This window comes from Chelon labrosus (assembly GCF_963514085.1).
Source record: "Chelon labrosus genome assembly, chromosome: 3".
NCBI lineage: Eukaryota > Metazoa > Chordata > Actinopteri > Mugiliformes > Mugilidae > Chelon > Chelon labrosus.
Genome location: NC_140339.1, coordinates 23,638,856 through 23,660,769, shown reverse-complemented (window position 1 = coordinate 23,660,769; position 21,914 = coordinate 23,638,856). Strand labels below are relative to the sequence as shown.

The 21,914-nt window shown below is 39.3% G+C and overlaps 1 protein-coding gene across 1 annotated transcript; it reads right to left on the bottom strand.

Moving 5' to 3' along the window:
- Window positions 1-2,457: 2,457 nt before the first annotated feature.
- tcf25 (TCF25 ribosome quality control complex subunit) lies at window positions 2,458-20,762 on the bottom strand. Its single transcript, XM_084541594.1, has 18 exons — window positions 20,427-20,762; window positions 18,499-18,645; window positions 18,329-18,400; window positions 17,924-18,048; window positions 17,013-17,078; window positions 16,854-16,936; window positions 16,013-16,143; window positions 15,766-15,865; window positions 13,393-13,486; window positions 13,163-13,255; window positions 10,340-10,445; window positions 10,081-10,240; window positions 9,888-9,975; window positions 9,638-9,796; window positions 9,304-9,394; window positions 8,853-8,932; window positions 8,682-8,757; window positions 2,458-5,022 (listed from the first exon to the last, which is right to left on the bottom strand). The coding sequence occupies exons 1-18, from the start codon at window positions 20,649-20,651 to the stop codon at window positions 4,855-4,857; spliced, it is 2,064 nt and encodes a 687-aa protein (XP_084397720.1). The 5' UTR covers window positions 20,652-20,762; the 3' UTR covers window positions 2,458-4,854.
- Between the last annotated feature and the right edge of the window lie 1,152 nt (window positions 20,763-21,914).

Here is a 21,914-nt window from a genome sequence, read left to right as displayed (position 1 = left end):
GTACCTCACTTCGAAAATTTGAGTGAGTCGCTTGAGCAATTCTCAAAGGGATGCTGGATTCTGAATGACTTCAGGCGACTCCTCCTCTCACACAGACGTCAGCTGGGCTGCGGTCCTGTCCATGTCTCGGTAATGCACGAAGCGGATGTTTTGACTTCTTCCATGTTCTAGTTTTTCATCTGTAAACTCTTAGAAGGCTTATTCAAATAAAGAGTACAATTGAATTGTATCTATATATATAAATAATAATAATAATAATAAAGATTGGATTAGATACAACCTCTCCACCAGCACGTTTATAGAGCAATGTCCATGTGCACCTAGTTTCCCATTTAATGCAAACTAGAAGACCTTTCCTAAAGATAGCAGCACATTTTTTCAAGTAGACTGAAGCGCCCACATGTGAACTATGCTGCTGGAAATCCATTCCTTAAAAAATGTTCAGTCTAAAAAATGTGGGAGAAAGTCCGCAGCCCTGCTTTTGTTTAACATATTTTATTTTATTTATTTATTTAGCCTTTAGTTAGCCAGGTTTGTCCCACTGAGATCACCAATCTCTTTTACAAGGGAGACCTGGCCAAGTGTGGCAGCAAAACAGTTTCAGTAGGAAAAACCTTAAACACATAACATAAAATAACAAAGAAAAGGTCATTTGCAGACAGACAAAGTACTCAAAAGATTTTTGTTCAGACATAGTAAGTTTGAAGTCTGAGATTAGCAGCAGGAGCAGAAAACCTAAAAGCTGTCTTTCCCAATTCAGTCCGTACCTTTGGAACCACAAATTGTAGCACGTCCTTAGAACGGAAACTGCATTTTCCACATCTGAAGTTTAAAAGAGAAGATAAATATGTCAGAATCATGCCAAGAATGGATTTGTAAATAAAAACATACCAGTGGCTAAGGCGGCGTGTATAAGACACAATGGTGAGAAAGATATGCACAGTTTGTGATGAATCTCACAGCCCCGTGTACTATGTACACCGATCAGCCGCAACATTAAAACCACTGACAAACCACTGAAGTAAATAACATTGACCATCTTGTGACAAAGCAATGTTCTGCTGGGAATCTTTTGGACCTGGCGTTTGAGTGGATTTTACTTAGACATGTAGCACCCACCTAGACCAGACCAGGCACCCCCACCCCATAGCAATGACACTGATGGCAGGAGCCATCCCCAGCAGGATGCAGACTGACACAGACACACACACAAAAATGGTTTAACTAAAAAAACAAAACAAAAAAAACAAAACATGAAAAACAGCACAAGGTGTTGACCTGGCCTCCAAATTCACTAGATCCCAAACTGATCAATTATCTGTGGGATGATCCACAGAGGCCCTTCCCCTCAACCCACAGGACCCAAAGGCCCCCACTAACAATGTCCTGTTGTCATAGAAACATGTCTTGTTTTGTCAATATGTAAGTGGCAATGCTAACAAGGTTAACCAGAACAGATTGTTCTCCTGAGCCAAATGACAGCACATTTGGAGGCTATCAAGCCCAGACACCTTAATATGAGGTGATTTGATAAACATAAACACATCTATTACTGTACAGTAATGTGTGTGGGTCAGGTCAAAGAGCAAAGCTGAATAAATCATAGGTGGGACAGCTTTTAAAACTTGTGACACATGCAGTGTCATTGACCCAAAGGAAAAAAAACACATGTGGAACAACTCATTGAGCTGTTTTCCTTTGGATAACACTGCAACTGTTGTTAAAGGAGAAGACCAAACAGCAGACTATTCATGTTCATGTTTTTCCCTATAGATCAGCATGTAATCACAGACATAGTGAGGAATATGTGGTGTTACAAGATATCTCAAACCATTTTCTGCTACAATACACAGACATGACAGGTGAATTTGAGCGGTCCAGTATAAATAACTGCAGTCATTTAAAGTTTCTGAATTTTAACCGCAGCAAAGAAGGTTGTTAATGTTAACTGATGAATTTGTATTTTATGACAATATGAGGATTGAGAAGGATGATACAATGGCACAATTCATATTTAACAGATAGTTTTGTTTTTTAAGAGATCTTTATAAAATACCCTATTAGATTTATAGCCCACAGTTTTAAATTCTGTTCATGGATGTCATCAAAATTGTGACCAGTGATTGTGATCAGTCATATAAGACAATGCCTTATAAGGACCTGTATTAATCAACTACATTTTTTCCCTTGACAGAAGTACCAAACACTGTGTTGCTTTAGTTTCTCAGATGTGAGAATTTGACGCTTTACTTGAAGTCATTATAAAATTAATTAAATAATTTTTTTCACTGTTCGGTGACTTGAAAACTTCACCTTAGCCTGACCAAATAATCTGCATATTTTCAGGATTAATCATGAATTAAATGAACGGCTTATAATAAATATTTTTATTACACTGTTTATTAAATTCAGAGACTGAGGGCATGCTGACATTTTGAATACCTATAGATTTACGACTCCGCCAGCTCCGTTGGAGGCCATCGTGTGAAAGCCTTTCTATACAGCAGAAGGATCACATGAAATGCTCCCACAACCTCAACCATAGCTCCAGGTGAACTACAAACAATGACTTTATTTGACCATCAAGCACAGACACCCACATCATGTGGCTCACTGAGCAACGGATTTGGTGTACGACAGCTACAGTACAAGTCGAGACTGTTCACTATCTCAAATTGAGTCCTCTATTTGACTGAGAAGAATTCAGATTGGGTGTTTAACATTTCACATTTATGCTGAAACACAAGCGTACTATTGGAGGCTGAAAAGGAAAAAGGAGAGAAAGGTGAAGCGTACAGTAAAACATTGGCTTAAAGTGATAGGTACATTGTTTTAGTTTGAAAAGTCTGACGAGAAGAAAGAAAAATGAGCACGAGGAGGCAGATTCTTAGCATTTTACCTAAAAGAGAACTATCTGAAAAAACAGGAAGACAAGAGCAAAAGAGTGAAAGACTTGGAGAAGAAATAAACAAATGCTAAATAATTTGTTGGCAGAATATAGTTATATCCCCAGGTTTCAGGTTCAGCGCAGGAGCTTTCATCCAGTGTAGTCATGAGTACACAAAACCTAAAAAACACCTGACATACAATAGGCCTGAACGCAACATGATAGACAGCAGCAGACCAGTGGGAGTTTTTTTTTCTTTAGTTTTATTGGGTCGAACAAGCCACAAATAATTCAATATTGGTGAGCTTGTCAGCTCAAATTAAAATGTGAGAATCACTGCCAAACAGAGAGATAGAGTGAGGGAGCATAGCAGAGCAGGAAAGCTACGGACATCCAGCAGTAATGGTATGATTTACATAAGAGTAAAAAACACAGGATGAAGAATAGTAAATCAATAATGTAAGTGAGAATCAGAGCCTATTCCAGACTGCAGTTTTCAAATGAAATGATTATCTGAAAAAAAGTTATTTTTTAAAAAGATTAAAGTTACAATGTGTCTCCCCTCTCTGGCAATAAGTGTAATTACACAAAGACTTATAGGTACACTGACAGTCCCTTCAGTGCTCACCAACGAGGACACTTCAGTGGTAATCCATATTTGTCCTCACAGTTGATTGCTTTCTTGTTTCGAATGCAATTCCTCCTCTGTGCACAAAGTTTCTTTTCTACCTGGAGCATCAAAAAATTTTCTTCAGAGCCTCAAAGACTCAGTTTCATTCTTCCGAAATGTGACGATGAATTCATAGAACTATAAATACCCTGGTTACCCCCCAGCAGGGGTTGTGGGCTACTCCGTATCCTCTGATAGCCATTCCCCTCTTCACCTCTGGTAAACTAGCAGGTCATGGTAAAATTTGAAACAAGGCTAAGACAAGGCAACAGGACTTCAGCTCAACTGGCTTTGTGAATTTACGTTAGTTTAGTTTAGTAGAGAAACAACGTAAAAAAAAAAGTCCAGTTGCATTGTTGTAGACAGTCGTGTGTGAATTAGATCCAATCATAAAAGCTCTAAAATGAAATATGTCAACTGAGGAGCCATCCACTCATGAATGCCTCCACAACAGGCCACAGTAGAATCAAGTTCATTTCCATAAGGATCTCACTAAGGTTTGTTTGTGATTACTTGTGCAATCAGAAATAACTAAATATACAGTTTCCCAAGATACAGTGATGCAATTCTCTGCTTCATTTTTAGTAGTCAAGTGTTTAATATGTTCCATTTCACTAACAAGTGTTGCTTTCCTCCTGTATTTTTGTTTTAGCTAATTATTTGGTAAAAAGTCCTGATGTATGCAGTCATTTATAAAAGAGTGGGTTTGTAAAAGATGTTACAGCATCCCTGTGAAAATACACACAATCTATCTTGTGTTCTGAAGAATGTGTTTCAACAGAAGGTCATAAATTAAAAAGTCACTTTTATCTAAATAAAGATGCCCTAAAGGGAGGGTATGATTGTGACATTGTTTTAATAATCAAGCAAAGCAAGATTTAAAATGTTACCTTTTCAGACTTTGATAATTAACACAGATTTTAATGTGCCAAACTGATTTCCCCTAGGTTTGTTTTAAATGACAGAATTTGTCAGACCAGGTCAGTGGGAATAAAATCTTTCTTTACTCTTCTGTTGCAAAAATAGTTCCCTGGGGCTGTCACGCCACTTTTTGAATCTTTAACCCAGAATGTCTCCTAAACATAAGAGCTGTTTGAGCCTTGTTCTGACTTCATAAAACAGTTAATTGTGTGTTTGTGAACATAAAAAAAAAAAACACTCAGAGAGCCAAGAAAAAAAAATAAAAATACTATTCAGACGTCCCACTCTATCTCTTCTTTTCTTAATTATAAACAGCATTTAATTTTTTAAGTGTCTATTTTATTCCTCTTCATTCAAAACTCATTCCACCTCCGTCTCAGTCCCATTCCTCATCGTCTCTGTACGGGTTGTCCTCTCTTGGTGGCTCCTGAAACCGGATGTTTGCCAGCATGTCCCTCATTGCCACCATCAGGCGATTGACTTCCTGGTTGAGCTCCTGACCAGCTCGAGCCACTTCTAGGCCGTCCTCCTGCCTTGGTCCATCCTTAATAGTGAGGGAGACATCACTTAATCTAGATACTGTATACTACATAACTCTACTTCAGTATCACAAAGAACAGCTTTGTAGTTTATCTTATTCAGTTTTAACTATATTTCTTTTATCCATACTGTATCTCTTCCTCTCTATAAGTGGAAAACTTGATTAGGTTGGGATGAACTGTCCTGATGGAAACATGCCTTTGGCACATTGGTTAAGCATATAGCTCACTCACAAGATCATCAACTTTATGGGTGGCTGTACCATATACAGCACATGTCTAATCGTCTGGCAGGGATTGGCTTGTAGGCTTGTACTACCCACTGACACGCAATGACACAACAGACAAAATGCGTGACATTTATGATCTCCTGACAACACACTGTTCTGGTCATTTTCTAATGCTGCCTCTTGTTTAACCCTTTTTGGGACATACACCAGACTCATTTTGTGCTTAATGTGCTACCAGCAGCATCTTTTACAGGAACAAGACGGCTTGGACATAATCTATATTAGTCAGCAGTAGTAGACATTGTGAAAAAACACAGTGATATTTATCCTTGTGGCAAAGCTCCAAAACCATATTATGTAGACACTACTGTACATTGCTATCTAACACAATGTTTTTTTTGTACTACCACTGAGGTTCTTCTAAAGTCATAAAATTAGGTTACTGTAGTGTCTTTTATTAAACCTGACATTTTTACTCCATAATACTGTACAATTTAATTTTTGCAAAAGCCTTTGAATATCTCTTTTTTCCTTTAAATAATGCTAATGTATATCACACCCAGCTCATCTTTTATGATTGGAGCGGTGCATGCGTTCTACATTTAAACAGTTGGTTGATGAAATCACCGTCCGTACAACATGTTTGTCCCCTGTGTCCATGTCACATTACAGGAACCCAATGGTAGGAATGAAGGCATGTCCACATTTACAGCTGACAACTGTTGCCATGGTAATCAACATCCAAATCAGGTTTCATCAGGACATTTAATCTTACTGAGTGTTTTTGTGCGTCCCAGCTGTCATCTAACGTTACTGGGACAGCAGTAATAGACATAGACTAGACACGAGACTAGATACAAATACGCATCTAGAATAACATAGCCCCAAAAAGTCAAGCACCAGATAGACTATGCCAAAGAAAACTTCCATATCACACATCAACAAAAGTGTATGTAACAAATTTGTCTACTGATTTCTACTGATGCTGATGTCAGTGCATGCTAACGAAGTATAAGTTATCAAAGAGTTGTTAGAAAATCACTAATTGTAAAAATACAAGATTCATTGTGTGGTAATTTATTGTAGTGTTTTTCCAATACTGAGCTCTACATTGTTAAAATCACACTCCTTATACGTGACAACCACTGAGTCTGAGTCTGATCGCCCTGCCTGTCACCCCTCTGGATAAGCACAAAACCTCTCAGAGAGCTACTCATTGTAGAGGGGTTACATGCAGATTATTTCTCTCGACATATCAAATAAAATCTTGTTTCAGATAATTGTCTATATCTAATCATATTTTAGACAAATGCCAACAATACTGCTACTGTTATTATGTATGGATCTACAGCAGCTCTGTCTACAGTCACTTAAAAAGCAGTGAGAGCTGACATTTTGAAATATCGAAACACTGTAAAACACACCTGATGTTAACTGCAGGGAGAACTAGAAGTGATGGACACATCAGGTTTCACTAGACTGAAAGTGCTAAAACTATGTCTCAGTCCTTCACCACATCAGAAGATGTTGGCCAAGATGTTAAATGGTCTTTATGCACATTTGCTCTCTTTCATACAAACTTCCCAGTCCATACTGTGGCAACTAAGAGTGAGCAAACCATATGAAATGAATCAGCGTAAAGGGAAACCACTGATTTGTTGCTGTGGAGGATAAAGATCAAGGATGATTGGTCAAGATTAGATCAACTTTGTGACAAAATGTAGTGGTTTACTATATGTGATAAAACCCCCTAACCTCAAATATGACATTTAAACAAATTTCAATATGAACTTATGAATTCCTACACTCAAAAAATATTTTTTTCAAACTTATGAAGACATATTGTTTAGAGAACTTCAAAGTAACGATCACTTTTTGATAAAAAAAAGATTTCACAGGATTCCCTACTTTATTTTAAATGTCTCAAACATAAAATAATGTACATTGCGCCCCGGCGGCCACACTTTAGTCCACGAGGATAAACACTGAAAGCCACACAAAGCCAGAGATTCTGATGTCTGCGTCTTTTACGTGACATCTCTTTTATAAAGTTACTGCAATATACTGTATGCTGCTGGAACAGCTGTAAAGTGAGGTGGTTATAGACCTCAAAATATCACAATGAAATTTTGTAGAAATAGATGAAAACCGCTCAGCGAGGGTTCCTTATAAAATAGATCCTGTACATTTTAACGAATAAATATAAAGGTCAAAGTTTATTATTAGTGAAGAGGGAGCAAAGCAAAGGCCCACAAACAACTTTGCACTAGGCCTATATGAATGTCACTATTGTATTCCTTTTAACTGACACATTTAGAAATGGTGAACAGAATTAACTGTAACGAGATCATATGCCTTCTTTGATATTTTGCAGTTGTCATCCCCTTAGGGTAACCATGGGTCCTTGGAGGAAATCTTCCATCAGTCAAGGTTGTGTGTTAAAATGCTTTCCCAGATCTCTTACTCGTTCAGATGGCTCTACTAGCCCTGCAGGGAGCCACTACTGAATGGGTTTATCTGTGTGGTATTTTTGTAATCCTTAAACAGAAAACCAGGGTTTGAGATGCACTGTGCTTTTTGGAGGGAGAGTGGGTGGTGTTTCTAATCTCTCATTAGAGCATTGAATTGAGGCTTATTATATGATCACATCTCCAGTTTTGGAGGCGATACGATTGTCATAAAAACTCGTTAGAGTGGCTTCAGAAAGAGGGCATAGGCACAAATTATAATAAATAATAATACCAGAAAAAAAAAACAAATGTCAAAGCTAAACTGAATGAGGCTTTGCTCCAGGCAGTTGTAATCGCTGATTTGACACCGATGCCATCCACAATAATTACAGAAGGCACTCAAAATAATACATCAAATCATAAGTTATGATGAGGCTATTAAAATCTACACTAGTCAGTCTTAAAAGACCCGCCTCCACGTAACATTTTTTTTTTTTTTGCTTTTGGTGACAAAGCTAAGCCTTTCTGGCTCCTCTGTTATTCAAATGCTGCAGAGACAAACCCCTTTGTGTTCCTTAAGTAATTAGGGCCGGTAAACTCCACAACATCAAACAACTCTGAGGCTGCAGAAAAATGTGAGCATCAAGAGGAAAATATATCACTGGATCAGGCGACACTGTTTGGAGCATGGTAACTTATGGTGATTTGTTCACTAATTCTGTGCACTCTCACAAATAAATTAAGAGACAAATGAGGTTTGTTTGCAAGGTTTAACAGCTGTTTATCACATGGTATCTCCACATGCAAACCATGGGTTCTTTAGTATCCACTCTTCAATGTCTGTGCAGATATCCACTGATTACATCAACAGTGTTTGCTCTTTGGTTTTATGCATGTTTTGCTCTTTGCAACCACTGAAATATTGTTTTAAATTCGTGGAAGACGACAGTAATGTAGGTCTTTCACCTGATCCATGCAACTCACCTGAAGGTTGAAGTTTGGCAGCAAAGATCGGAAAAAGAGTGAGAATGTACTCTCATTGGAGGCTCCAACATGCTGCCTATACGCCATCAAAACCACAGAGAACACACAGTAAGCACGTTTGTTTTGTACACAGCAAAATTTCAGGTGCACACATGTATGGGTCTTCTTTACCTCTCTGGTCGGGTATACGATGTCACCGAGTCTAGCGGAGGAAGAGGGTCAAAACCCATCACAGGCTGAGTGGTTACCTCCTGAGGATAATAAACAAATTAAATGTGTGACTTTACAATCCCTTAGAGATCCATGAGTGCAGACAAGCATTTACGCTCCAGAGATGATTATACTTAAAAGGCCAGATGTGGAATCAAGTTACTGGAAAGAGTCACAAGGTCTGATGTCCCACCAAAAAGACTTTGGGAGGATCGTGTGTATGGCACAGTTCTTATAATTGTCAGGATTTCTGGCGCAACTTCACCAAATTCCAGTGTGCACGGAGAAGGAAAAGAGGTGTTAAGTGGTCAAGTTAAGCGAGTTTCCATTATGATGGACTATCACTGGGCCAGCACTTGGCTGTCTGTGAGCCCTGACATCAGATAACATGTGGTTGCCGGCCATTTCTTACTAGAGGGAGACTTGAGGTGGCTTCTTTGATCTCAGAGAGGAGGACGTGGCGATGGATGTTCCTTGGGGCACTCTGGTACCTCTGCTTTCTCCTAGAAGAAAACAATGGTGAAGGTGTTGAGGGCAACTTTGTCAATACTATAGGAAACTGAAGTACTGAGGTAAGACCCATTACACTGGTGACCAAATCTCTGTCATGATGTAAGCCACTTAGGATTTTCCCAGTAAATACCTGCTCCATATCCTCAGCACTTGACGTCATTAGTTTAGTAATTAATGAAAGTCTGTAGTGTGACTATAACTAGTGGCATCAGAGCAAAAAGCTGACATCTTACTTGTTTTGGCAGTCCTCCACTAAAGGGTCTTTGGCATCAACTCGACGCAGCACCTCCTTCACACACTCTTCCAACCAAACCATTACTACCGCCTCCCTCCACAGGCTGTGAGTTCTCCCCACATACAGAGCTGTCAGTTCAGCCAGGGCCGGTGGCTGCCTAGAGACAGAGAAAGTATAGTGAGCTGAGTATTAGAGAAAAACATGTGTTGCAGTCATGCTGGTTTATGCAACACAACAGTACACATTACCCTATCTGACTCTTTGGGCCAAAGAAGCTATGGGAGGTGACTGCGGCATCGGCCTGTACAGTGCACAGGTCCAGTAAGGGCATCAAGACTGTAGAAAACATATTTACAGCAACATAAACAAAATGCACTATCAAATATCTGCCAAATATTTATACTTCGTATTTATGAACTATTGCATTTCTAAAAGTCTAACCTCCAGGGAACATGATGAGAGCATTCTGCAGCATCTCGTCAGCTTTTTGTCTTAGTTTGCCACTTTCTTCAGGATCCATATCCTCCTGTTGACTGAGATGGAAATGGCAAAGTGCAGTGGAGAATGCAAAGTTTGGCAGCTGAGACAAATTTCTGTGTACCTGAAAATGAATAACAATACATAACAATTTCTGTGTCAGACTGAAGAGTTGGCAGGGACGGGCAAACACATAAATATTGCACACAACACAACACTTTACCTCCCAGTCCTGGTATAACTGAAGGAGAGACCGGTACTCTCGGGAACGTAGTGTCAGGAAATCAATCAGCAGGAGCATGCACAGCGGGTCAGAGTCTGGGTCCAAACTAATAAGGGTGGCAGACAAAATCACAAGCAGATGATCACTTGACAAAAGAAGATACTCATTAAATATCTGAATCAAAATACAACTAAAAGCCTCCTCCCACTCTCTAGGGTGGGCCTTTAAAAACAACCTGGAGACAATGTGCAGACTTACCCTAACCCCTAAGGGATATAGGCACAGTTGGCTTAGCTGACATTTATCTTACATTAAAAACTTCACACTCTTCAGATGGGACCAAGACACCATAGCTGTGTTAGATGTTCTGAGTAAACACTGAAGCAGCTAATCAGCTGACCATCCATGCTGCAAGTCGTCAGCCTGCTGCACAAATGGCTACCGACAGTAACTGTTAACTACGTTTTGGTATTCCGTCAAATACATAGTTAGTACAGGAAATTTGATAATAAATATATAATTGTTGTTGCATTGTTTTTATTTTAAATCATATAATAGCTGGGATTGCATTTTTTTTTTTTTTTTTTAAGATTCTGTTACTGATCACATTTCAAGCAAACAGTGATTTAAGAACTGCTGGAGGGACAAGCATCAGATTTTATTCCCACACTGCTGGTTTACAGAAGGACCAGACCATAACTGTTAGGAAAAGGTCAGGAAGTCAGGGTTTGATGAGAATCCTTGATAAACGCTGAACATTATGTGGATAGGCTGCAAAGACGGAGCTACAGTAGACAGCCTTTTGTGTGGCATCTATACCAGGCTTTATGCAACATGACGCAAAAACAATTACACGGACTGTAGATGGATTATATCACCATGCAAATCTAAGTTATTTTATCATGTGTGTCATCAGGGTTAGACAACTTATCTTACACTGGCCCAAATATGACTGTTAAATACCTTCATAAAAGAGGAAAAGCACTGACATGTCTTGAGAAACCACCCCTGTCAGCAAGAAAGTAGTGCATTTGAAAGTCCTTGAACAAAATACGTGTTTAGTTATATTTAACTTCATGAATAATTTGAAGGATTACATTTTTGAATAGTAGTCACCCTCCCCACACACACGTGAGAAGGTGCCTGAACAGAGATACTGCTGGCAGAGTAAAAACAATCTTTTGGGTCTTTGAAGACTATCATGCAAGTCTAATGACTCCTGATGTGGTGATTATGTTATTTAGGGAAGTAAGAGTTCTTTTTGTTTAGCTTGCAAGCCATGTGATCATGTGCAATACTTCTCAACGTGATGTCAAAGAAAATAAAGACACAACAGAGACAAACGGTGTCTAAACTCCCACCTTCCTTCTCTCTGTAGAAATAAATAGCTGGTCAGAGAGAATGTATGCCATCTGAGTGGATAAGTTGGTCATAAAAAGACGACTGTAATCAATGTAAAAACTTGGTTGGTCTTTTAGTGAAGCCTGTGTAATCTCTCAGAAGAATTTGATTTTTTTCACACTTTGAACTACACTATATTACCAAAAGTATTCGCTCACCCATTCAAATGATCAGAATCAGGTGTTCTAATCACTTGGCCTGGCCCCAGGTGTATAAATTCAAGCACTCAGGCATGCAGACTGTGAAACAAGACATTTGTGAAAGAATGGGCCGCTCTCAGGAGCTCAGTGAATTCCAGCGTGGAACTGTCACAGGATGCCACTTGTGCAACAAATCCAGTCGTGAAATTTCCTCGCTCCTAAATATTCCACAGTCAACTGTCAGCTCTATTATAACAAAATGGAAGCGTTTGGGAAAAACAGCAACTCAGCCACGAAGTGGTAGGCCACGTAAAGTGACGGAGAGGGGTCAGCGGATGCTGAAGCGCATAGTGCAAAGAGGTCGCCGACTTTCTGCACAGTCAATTGCTACAGAGCTACAAACTTCATGTGACCTTCAGATTAGCCCAAGTACAGTACGCAGAGAGCTTCATGGAATGGGTTTCCATGGCCGAGCAGCTGCAGCCAAGCCACACATCACCAAGTGCAATGCAAGGCGTCGGATGCAATGGTGTAAAGCACGCCGCCACTGGCCTCTAGAGCAGTGGAGACGCGTTCTCTGGAGTGATGAATCACGCTTTTCCATCTGGCAATCTGATGGACGAGTCTGGGTTTGGAGGTTGCCAGGAGAACGGTACATTTCAGATTGCATTGTGCCAACTGTGAAATTTGGTGGAGGAGGAATTATGGTATGGGGTTGTTTTTCAGGAGCTGGGCTTGGCCCCTTAGTTCCAGTGAAAGGAACATTGAATGCTTCAGGATACCAAAACATTTTGGACAATTCCATGCTCCCAACCTTGTGGGAACAGTTTGGAGCGGGCCCCTTCCTCTTCCAACATGACTGTGCACCAGTGCACAAAGCAAGGTCCATAAAGACGTGGATGACAGAGTCTGGTGTGGATGAACTTGACTGGCCTGCACAGAGTCCTGACCTGAACCCGATAGAACACCTTTGGGATGAATTAGAGCGGAGACTGAGAGCCAGGCCTTCTCGACCAACATCAGTGTGTGACCTCACCAATGCGCTTTTGGAAGAATGGTCAAAAATTCCTATAAACACTCTCCTCAACCTTGTGGACAGTCTTCCCAGAAGAGTTGAAGCTGTAATAGCTGCAAAAGGTGGACCGACATCATATTGAATTCTATGAGTTAGGAATGGGATGGCACTTCAGTTCATAGAATGAGTAAAGGCAGGTGAGCGAATACTTTTGGTAATATAGTGTATATAGCCCGCCTTTTCCACATCAAGTGTTTCTTATCGTACCTCAGGATCAGTTTGCAGTACTCCAAAGCAGTCCGTGGGCATCCTCTCTTCTCCAGGAAAATCATGTGCTTATAAAGGACCAGATAAAACGCTCTGAAAACAAGGATTATTGAATTACTGAATGGCTGGAACCATAAAATATGATTTAAGTTGAAAACAATTGTCTAGTTTGCAACTGATGCTTCACAAAAGCAAGATGTGTAAAAGGAGGGGTAAAAGAGCCAGCCAACCTGTTTTCTGGTCTCAGATAATCCAGTCTGCTGGCACCTGATGTCAGACTGAACAAAGGATGAAAGGCGCACTCAAAGCTGTATAAGGCCCTCTCTGAAAAAAAGACAATCATAGTTCTCATTTATATCCATGACAAAAGGCACAACATTCTCAATGAGGAAACAGAAAAAACGTGTTCATTTATGGCGAACACCGGTAAGCACTGATATAAAATATTGGAGAAATTTCTTTCTCTTCCCATACAATCAAATCATCCCAGGGCAGGAATGCCAGAACTGAAAGCAACCTGCCTTACCTTTGTGGCTTATGTTAAAGTTCAGCAGATAGCATGCAGTTTAATTACACAAGGAAGAAGACAGATGTCCTTTGTTAAATTATCCCTCTAGCGTTTGACATAAACTCTTCTAGATACAGGAAGCTGTTGAGGAGGGGGACTGTGAAAATAAAACTTGCATTGTGCTTTGCATGCAACATGAATTTGACTTGTAAGTTAAAGATAGTTCAGATTATCTCTCCGCTAAACACAAATGTAGTCCACACTAATCAATATTGACAGATATGACCACCTTCCTAATATTGTGTAGGTCTCCCTTGTGCCTCCAAAACAGTTGTGACGCATCAGCGAATGGACATGGACCTTCTGAGGGTGTCCTGTGGTGTCTGGCAACATAATGTTGTTAGTGGGGGCCTTTGGGTCCTATGGGTTGAGGGGAGGGGTCTCTGTGGATCATCCCACAGATACTTATCAGTTTGGGATCTAGTGAATTTGGAGGCCAGGTCAATACCTTGTGCTGTTTTTCATGTTTTTTTAGTTGTTCCTAAACCATTTTTGTGTGTGTGTCTGTGTCAGGCTGCATCCTGCTGGGGATGGCTGCTGCCATCAAGGAGTGTCATTGCTATGGGGTGGGGGTGCCTGGTCTGGTCTAAGGGGGTGGTACATGTCTAAGTAACATCCACATGAATGCCAGGTCCAAAAGTTTCCCAGCAGAACATTGTATTGTCACAAGATGGACAATGTTATTTACTTCTCCTGTCAGTGGTTTTAATGTTGTGGCTGACCGGTGTATAGTCATATATAATATTTGTTTCTGATAGATATTGATATCACTGATATGATTAAAACTGATCAATAATACCAATGAAATCAAGCTGACTCTGCAGCAACATGACAGTCCTTCAAATGTTAATAGCAACAAAATTATTTTCATGCACTCAACAAAAAATATTTCAGTAAATATGTCTGGTCTTCTTAGTCGTGATAAAAAACAGACTTGCACTTAAATCTGTAGAGGGACTGTATTATTTCATGTCTGTTGTCTATAAAAAGGATACAATTGAAACAGAAGGGGATTGTGTATTAAGCCAGCCAAAACAGAAAAGCATGACTGGCTGTTCTGAAGAACAATCAAGTGAGCTTCTATTTTAGTTTGAAAACGTCAGCGTTGAAGCAGCCTTGAGGCAAATCTTTTTTAGGTGTAATATTGGATAACAACTTTAAGTCATCAGAATCATCATCATACACCTATACACTGTAGGCTGGCTTTAAACAGGTACTGCACACTTAAACATGCTTTTTGAGGGGTGAACACAATAATATGATTAAACTAAGGAAAAACATCAGTGCTGGTTTTAATATTGACAGAAATACCAAACTCTGGTCCAACATTCCATCCTGAATCTTTGAAGGCCAAAGCTCAAATATCAGACAGTGGGTTCGACTTCTATCAACTCTGCTCTGAGAACTGCACTAAACATTGGAGGCTGTGAGCTGTGTGACAGCAAAATATAAGGAAGACATTCCTTCTGTTGTTCTCTCTGTGCGACCATTTCACACAGAGAGATTTCACAGCACAACCGTTTTCTTTAATTTATGTGTCTTGTGTTTTAGTGACGCAAATCAGCAGCTTGGAAACGACTAGTGAACATGTAACCAGCTTCGACTCTGTTCTGCTGTCTGACAAAAGAAACAGAAAATAGTGTGAATGAGAACGACTTAATTGTGGATTTATGTGTGAGGACAGAGAGTAGGAGAGAAGGCTCATGATGGGGAGCGAGGTCACTTTAAAGCAAAATTTAAGGTTTAGCATCAGATCTGTGCCATACGGCTAGGCCAATGATGGTCCGTCTGCTACACAGCATCTATTCAAATGCGTTCTGCGATGTAGGTGTTGCAGTGAATGCGGTACAAGTCATGTGTTTATGCGCCCTAACTAAAGTGTGGTCGTGACCCAAGTATAAACGCTGACACCGGCGTAGCCGCCTACAGTGCTGGCTCTGCATAGACCCCTTGTCGGAGAATAAACTACAACAATAAACTACAGGCTGTGATTGTGTACAGGGGAATCACTGAGTAATTGTCTGACAACACTTACCAATGAGGTCCCTGGCCATCTCCTGGTCCTCTTGTATTCGGCAGACATCCGAAAGCTGCAGTAAGGAGTCAATGTGGTAAGGGTTAAGCTGCAGCAGGGCCTGGGGAGAAACGAGGAAGAGATAATGGTCATATTGATGGAAGTACATACATACATACATAGGGTGCTGCTTTCATGAACTTAGTCGTGTGGCGGAGTGTGCAAGTATGCCCTGCTCAGTAACATAACCAGAAGATGAACTTTGTACCACAATGTTGTTGGGATCCATGGACTCAACAGCATCCAGGAACTTGAACTGTACTTGCTGGTAGTCCCGACTGTGCTCAAAGGTAAAGTACTGAACACCATCCTTCGACTCCAGTAAAGCCATTGAGATTCCTGTGGAGACATCAAGCAGAGTTACCAATACCTGAACACTTAACAGAAAGTATATATGAAACAAATCAATGGTGACTTTGAGTGTGTTCATAATCGGGCAGTCTTTGCAATGACGTCAGTACCACAAGAACATCTAGTGCCAGTGAGGTAGTATGTAGCTCTCACCACTGATGAATACATGCTTGTGCTCCATCAGGCCACGAGGTGAAGAAATATTTAAAAGTGCTTAGGGCTATAATGTGCTTGTCAGTTTGATTTTATGTACAACACATTAAAAACTGAAAGTATAAAGAGCTCCAAATTGACATAATGTGTTGCATTACGCGTTAAACTAATACATCATTTGATACCAATAAATATGTCCTTTTCAAATTTTCTTTTTCTTGCTTTGTCAATTCAGATGTGGACACGTGCAAATAACATACACAACTGTTCTATCCTTGCACAATTTAGACTTTATACTGCATGAATCCAATAAACGGTCATTAAAAGTGTCTTGATTGGTGTATGAATCTAAAAGAGCACTGGGACACCGCAAAACCCATACAGATTTCATTGTAAAAACATCTCAAGCCACAGGCAAGATTTAAGTTGTGTAAAAGTAATTGATGTTTTATGTTTGCCCAATAGTGTCATGGTATGAAGATGAGTAATTAAAACTGACACACAGTTTCATAAATAAATAAATAAATAAATAAATAAATAAAAACCTGGGCGGCTGAAGCGAGGCCAGGTGTCCTTAGGACTTGTCATCCAAGTGGTACGGTGAAACTGCCTGTTTCTCTGTCGAGGTCTGACAGAAGAACAAGCACAAGAATATATTGTATACAGATATTGTCCTAACTGCATATTTTTTAATTTTTTTTTACCTTTGATCACCGAGAACAGCTCGAGCCCCAAAATATCTCTTCAGCTCTGTTTCTGGGTTGAGGTTCCTAATGAATTTAAACAGAAAACAACTTTCAAATTCCAACAGACGAACATAAATGCGCACAAAGTGAAGAAATACATTTGAAAGAAAACATCTTTCAATATAGATATTTCAGACTTCTTTTTTTTCTTGTTTTAAGCAAAGCCAACTTTTACATGATTAACTGTATTCTCTAACCCACAAGAGTGGCAAATAGGGCTCATGTGAGTTACACAGAAAGCACATTTCAGTGAAATAGATCAGAGATCTCCTGCATATCATCATCAACATAACAGCTGTGCAGAGTATGCACATTTATCTGGGGCCACTCATCTGCCAAACAAGTGCACAAACTGCGGGCTCTGTACCGCTGTGGTACCATTACTGAAAACAGACGCTTCGCCAGGAACACAGCTGATTTGTCTTTGACAGCTAACGGACAACGCCTGCTCCAATGTCATTGTTTCTGGGGCAGAATGTGCAACATATTGCAACATGTTTTAACTTTTTGAAATGCTTGACTGATTCATCAGTTCAACCACTGATTTCAACAGCCTCCACTGAATTTGTTTTTCATGTGTGAGCCAGGCTCCACCCAGTGGTGGAATTTGGGAATAACATAAATAAATATTGGAGTAAATAAGGTACCAAACACAAGTTAGCATATCTAGTTAAAAGGATTAACTAATATGTATGAAAACTTTGAACCATGCTTGACTGTACCCAACATAATAAGTATTGTAATTACATAGTAATACAAATATTTTGAGTGTGGGTAAAAATAAAGTCTGAAAGATGAAATAATGACACAAAGGATATCTGACCTGAACTTACGTATATTGTCTGCATGAGAAAAGTTGGTGTCCTTACCTGTGCTCCACGTGTAGCACAGTTCTTCTATCTGAGCCTCCGCAATCCTCATTTTGCAAAGTCAAACCATTAGACTGCTCCAGGTTCTCCAACAGTAAATCAATGTTATCTTCTGTAGTTGCCTCCTGAAATTAATATAAAAATCGTTAAAAAACACAATTAACTCAGTAAGACATTTAACAATTTCTTGCTTTCAAAGGTGAATTACAGTTGTATATATTGTGAGTGTGTGGCTCTCAAGACATTAATCCATTTCACAAAGACAGCACACTATTATGCCACTAAGAAGACCCCCTCCTTAGTGTGAATTTCAAATCTTTCACAAAGAACGATGAGGTGGAATAAAGGCACAAAAGGCCCAGCATGAACAAGCTGTGGGAAACAAGACAAATTCTCGACACTTACCCGTCCATTTTCTGATGTCACTTTTGCCTTCTTCTTTTTTTTCTTCTTTTTAACTCTGTCTCCAGACGTTGACTATATAACAAAGGCGCAACAGATTAAATTTAGATCACAACATTTAAGCAAACTAGAAGGATTATGAAAAGAACTTTATTTCACATTGCATATTTTACCTTAGTGGGCACTTCCTCCTGCTTCTGATCTGGTTTCTCAGTGTTTCTGTTATCATTCTTTTCATTGCCGCTCGTTTTTTTTCTGGCTGTTTTCTCGGCCTCTTCATCTGGGGAAACTCTCTCTGCGTCAATGTCTGCATCACAGATCTAGTAAAGATGTGAGGTTACTAGTTAAAGCAGTGCTACAATCATCATTTCAGAGACATACTTTGTGTGTTCAACATGAAGAAAAAGGATTTTAAAAAATGTGCATGATGAAAGGCTTATGACATTTATAAATCACAATTACAGAGCTCAGATTTAAAGTTTCATACGATATCCGAATTAATGTTCCTTTAAACTGCATAGATACACTCCCCCGCCAGTTCATTAGGTATGCTAGAGAATGAATTGTGAGATAACAGTCTTGCATTAAATCTTCTTCTTCATCACCCATCAGCTGAAGAGCTACACAGTTCCTGCTTCCTCAAAAGAGCCCATAGTATCCTCAAAGTGCCACCTCATCCAGGACTTTATCTTTTTAAACTGCTATACTCAGGCAGATGTTACAGGGCGATCAAAACTCAGAATTTTACACCGCAGAGACATAACTTCACTAAATGCTTGATCTGTGTACAAGAAGGGCTGCAGCAGACTCTATTTCCTGAGGAAACTGAAGTCCTTCAATGTGTGCAGCAAGATGCTGGAGATGTTCTACCAGTCTGTTGTGGCCAGCACCCTTTTCTCCGCTGTGGTCTGCTGGGGGAACAGCATCACAGCCAGTGATGCCAACAGACTGAACAAACTGATCAGGAAGGCTGGCAATATTATTGGCTGCAGACAGGACACTTTTAAATCAGTGGTGGAGAGGAGGACTCTGAACAAACTGTTATCAATCATGGATAACCCTGACCACCCTCTCCACCACACAACAGACAGACAACGGAGCACCTTCTCCGTCTCAAAGAACGCTACAGGAAATCTTTCCTGCCTGTGTGTGACAGATGACACTCTGGACTTTTGTTTTTTTTCTTGCACATGTTTGTTTTGGGTAAATGGCTGTAAATTTTTAATCTTACCTATATTCAGTACACCTCATTGCAATCTAATTTAACATTTCTTTTTAATATTCACCTTTAATATTCACTTATTCACTTATCTTATAATCTTGTTAATATTGTGTATACTTATTTTATTTTTATTGTTGATTTTAGCTTTTGTTATATTTATGTATGGTTGAATGCCTGTACATTGCTGCTGCAACAGAGAAATTTCCCAGTTTGGGATTAATAAAGAAACTATCTATCTATCTATCTATCTATCTATCTAATAATGGGGCATCAGAAATAATAAAGCAAAAACAAAACTAAATTAATTTGATAACTTTTCAAATCAAGTGTCCCCCTTTTTATATTGTGTTATATTATTTTATGTTTAATTATATATATATATAATTAAACATGTATCACAATAAGCTCCACGTTATTTTGTCTCATCCAAACTGTGACTGCTGGCCACACATGTTAACCTCCATATTAATCTTAGACGGACCTTTATTAAACTAGAACAAGAAGGATAACATGGGAGACGTTCATAATGTGTAACTTTATGATTGTAGTTTAAAGGTTAGCAAACACGGTGTGGTACCAAAACATCACAGGAGCTGTTCTGTCGTTCAGACTGATGGTGCAGACTGCTTCTTAACAATTTTCTAATGTCACACACACCTTGTTATCTAACATTAACCTAGAGTGTAATGTAATCTAGGTGAGTTTAGTAAAAAAAAAAAAATCTTTGAAGTAAGCTAACGACACATGGCTAGCTTGTTTTAGCATGCAGGGTTTGTCAACTGAAAGCTAACTGTAAACAGTTCAGAAAACAGTCAGAAAGACACGATAGCATTACGTTACGTGGAAAACATAGAAGGTGAGGCGGAGTTTGCTCATTACCAGTTCATAAATGTTGCTGACGTTTTTCTGAGCCTTATTTTTCTTTGCCTTTCGGCTGTTGCCTTTACTGTCAGACGGGGGAGCAACATTAGCCGTGTCCAGCTGCTCCTCTTCGCCCTCAGCCTGTTCCTCCTCCGGACTGTCACCTAAAGTTAGATCCGCGAGGTCCAAGGCCTCCTGACCCCGCTGTTTCCCTTTGAGCCTTCGCAGAGCCCGAGTAGACATGGCCCACTGCTCATGAGTCGCATCCACGTCAATATTGCTGATCAAAATAGTTTTTTCTTAGCTGACAAACACAGCAGACCAATGGAATGAGGGAGAATTTCATTGGGTTGTTTTTCTTCTTCTTCTATTGTTTCAACGCCACTGAGTGTGTTAGTGCCCCCCACAGGATGGATGAGAGATTGCATCAATAACTATTATTTATTTATTTATTTATTTCTTACAGTGACTTTTTCTTTGTTGTTAAATTACTAATTAATATAACAATAAAACGATATGCAATGTACAGCCAAGGTGAGAGAATCAATAGTTAAAGAAGCTACATAGGGTATTTAAATAATACCTAAATATAAACAATATGTATCCTACAAAATACACATTTCAAGCCATATAGATAAATACCTTGTGCATAGAAATAAGCACGAGTTATAAATCAAAACATCAGGACAAACTGTATTTATGCCATCCTGTCACAATTATTTTTTGTGATGAAAATGTTTGTTATCAGCATTTGTTTTAAGTAGCGTGAAACCAGTCAGTGTGTGAGCTGTGACGTATAAGTTAACCTACTCTGTAGTTCTTTCATGCAGCAGGGGGTGGCAGAGTTAAACAAAACAAAACTGCCTGTTCAAGACTGACTTTCATTGTTCAGTATTGCAAGCATGAAAATATACAGAATTTAGAAAAGTACATTGAATGGGTTTGATGACTGTCTTGAAAAAAAAAGTCTGACTGTATTCAAGACATGCTGCTCTGATTCGCTTATTTATTCTACTTTTGTGTTATTTACCTAGGGTTTTTTTCTGTCTCCTGTCCTTTGTTGAGGATTAGAGAGTAGCCAAACAGAATTTCATTGTATCTATAATGACAATAAAGTACATTCATTCATAACAAGAATTTAATAATAACAATGAAGTGAATCCATACTAAAACGAGGAAGTACCGTTGTACCTCTGTGGTTATCTCACAGCTGCTTAGCAGGTCAACTGTAACCAGTGAAATAAAAAAAGACAAAGAAAAAATAACAAACAAAACCCTTGAGACCTGAGTAGATAATTACGTACCTACCTACCTAGTTATACTCCTGTGCGTATAACTTGTCTGACAACCTGGACCAAATGATCAAATCTTACATTTTTTCCATGACAAGTCAATAATGGATGGCATGGTGACAAAAATGCGAGGGAGATAAAACAAAAAGCTTGAGATGAGAAAGGGAAATTCTGAGGCAATGAAATTCTGGTGTTTCTGTGAAATGGGGAAGTT

Bases quoted from the DNA above. Each gene is read 5' to 3' on its own strand.
- tcf25 (XM_084541594.1), bottom strand. From the start codon at position 20,651: ATGTCTACTCGGGCTCTGCGAAGGCTCAAAGGGAAACAGCGGGGTCAG. The intron at 17,079-17,923 runs GTAAGGACACCA...TAAATTCATTAG, and splicing joins GTGCTACACGTGGAGCACAG to GAACCTCAACCCAGAAACAG. The intron at 13,487-15,765 runs GTAAGTGTTGTC...TCTTTTTTTCAG, and splicing joins GATGGCCAGGGACCTCATTG to AGAGGGCCTTATACAGCTTT.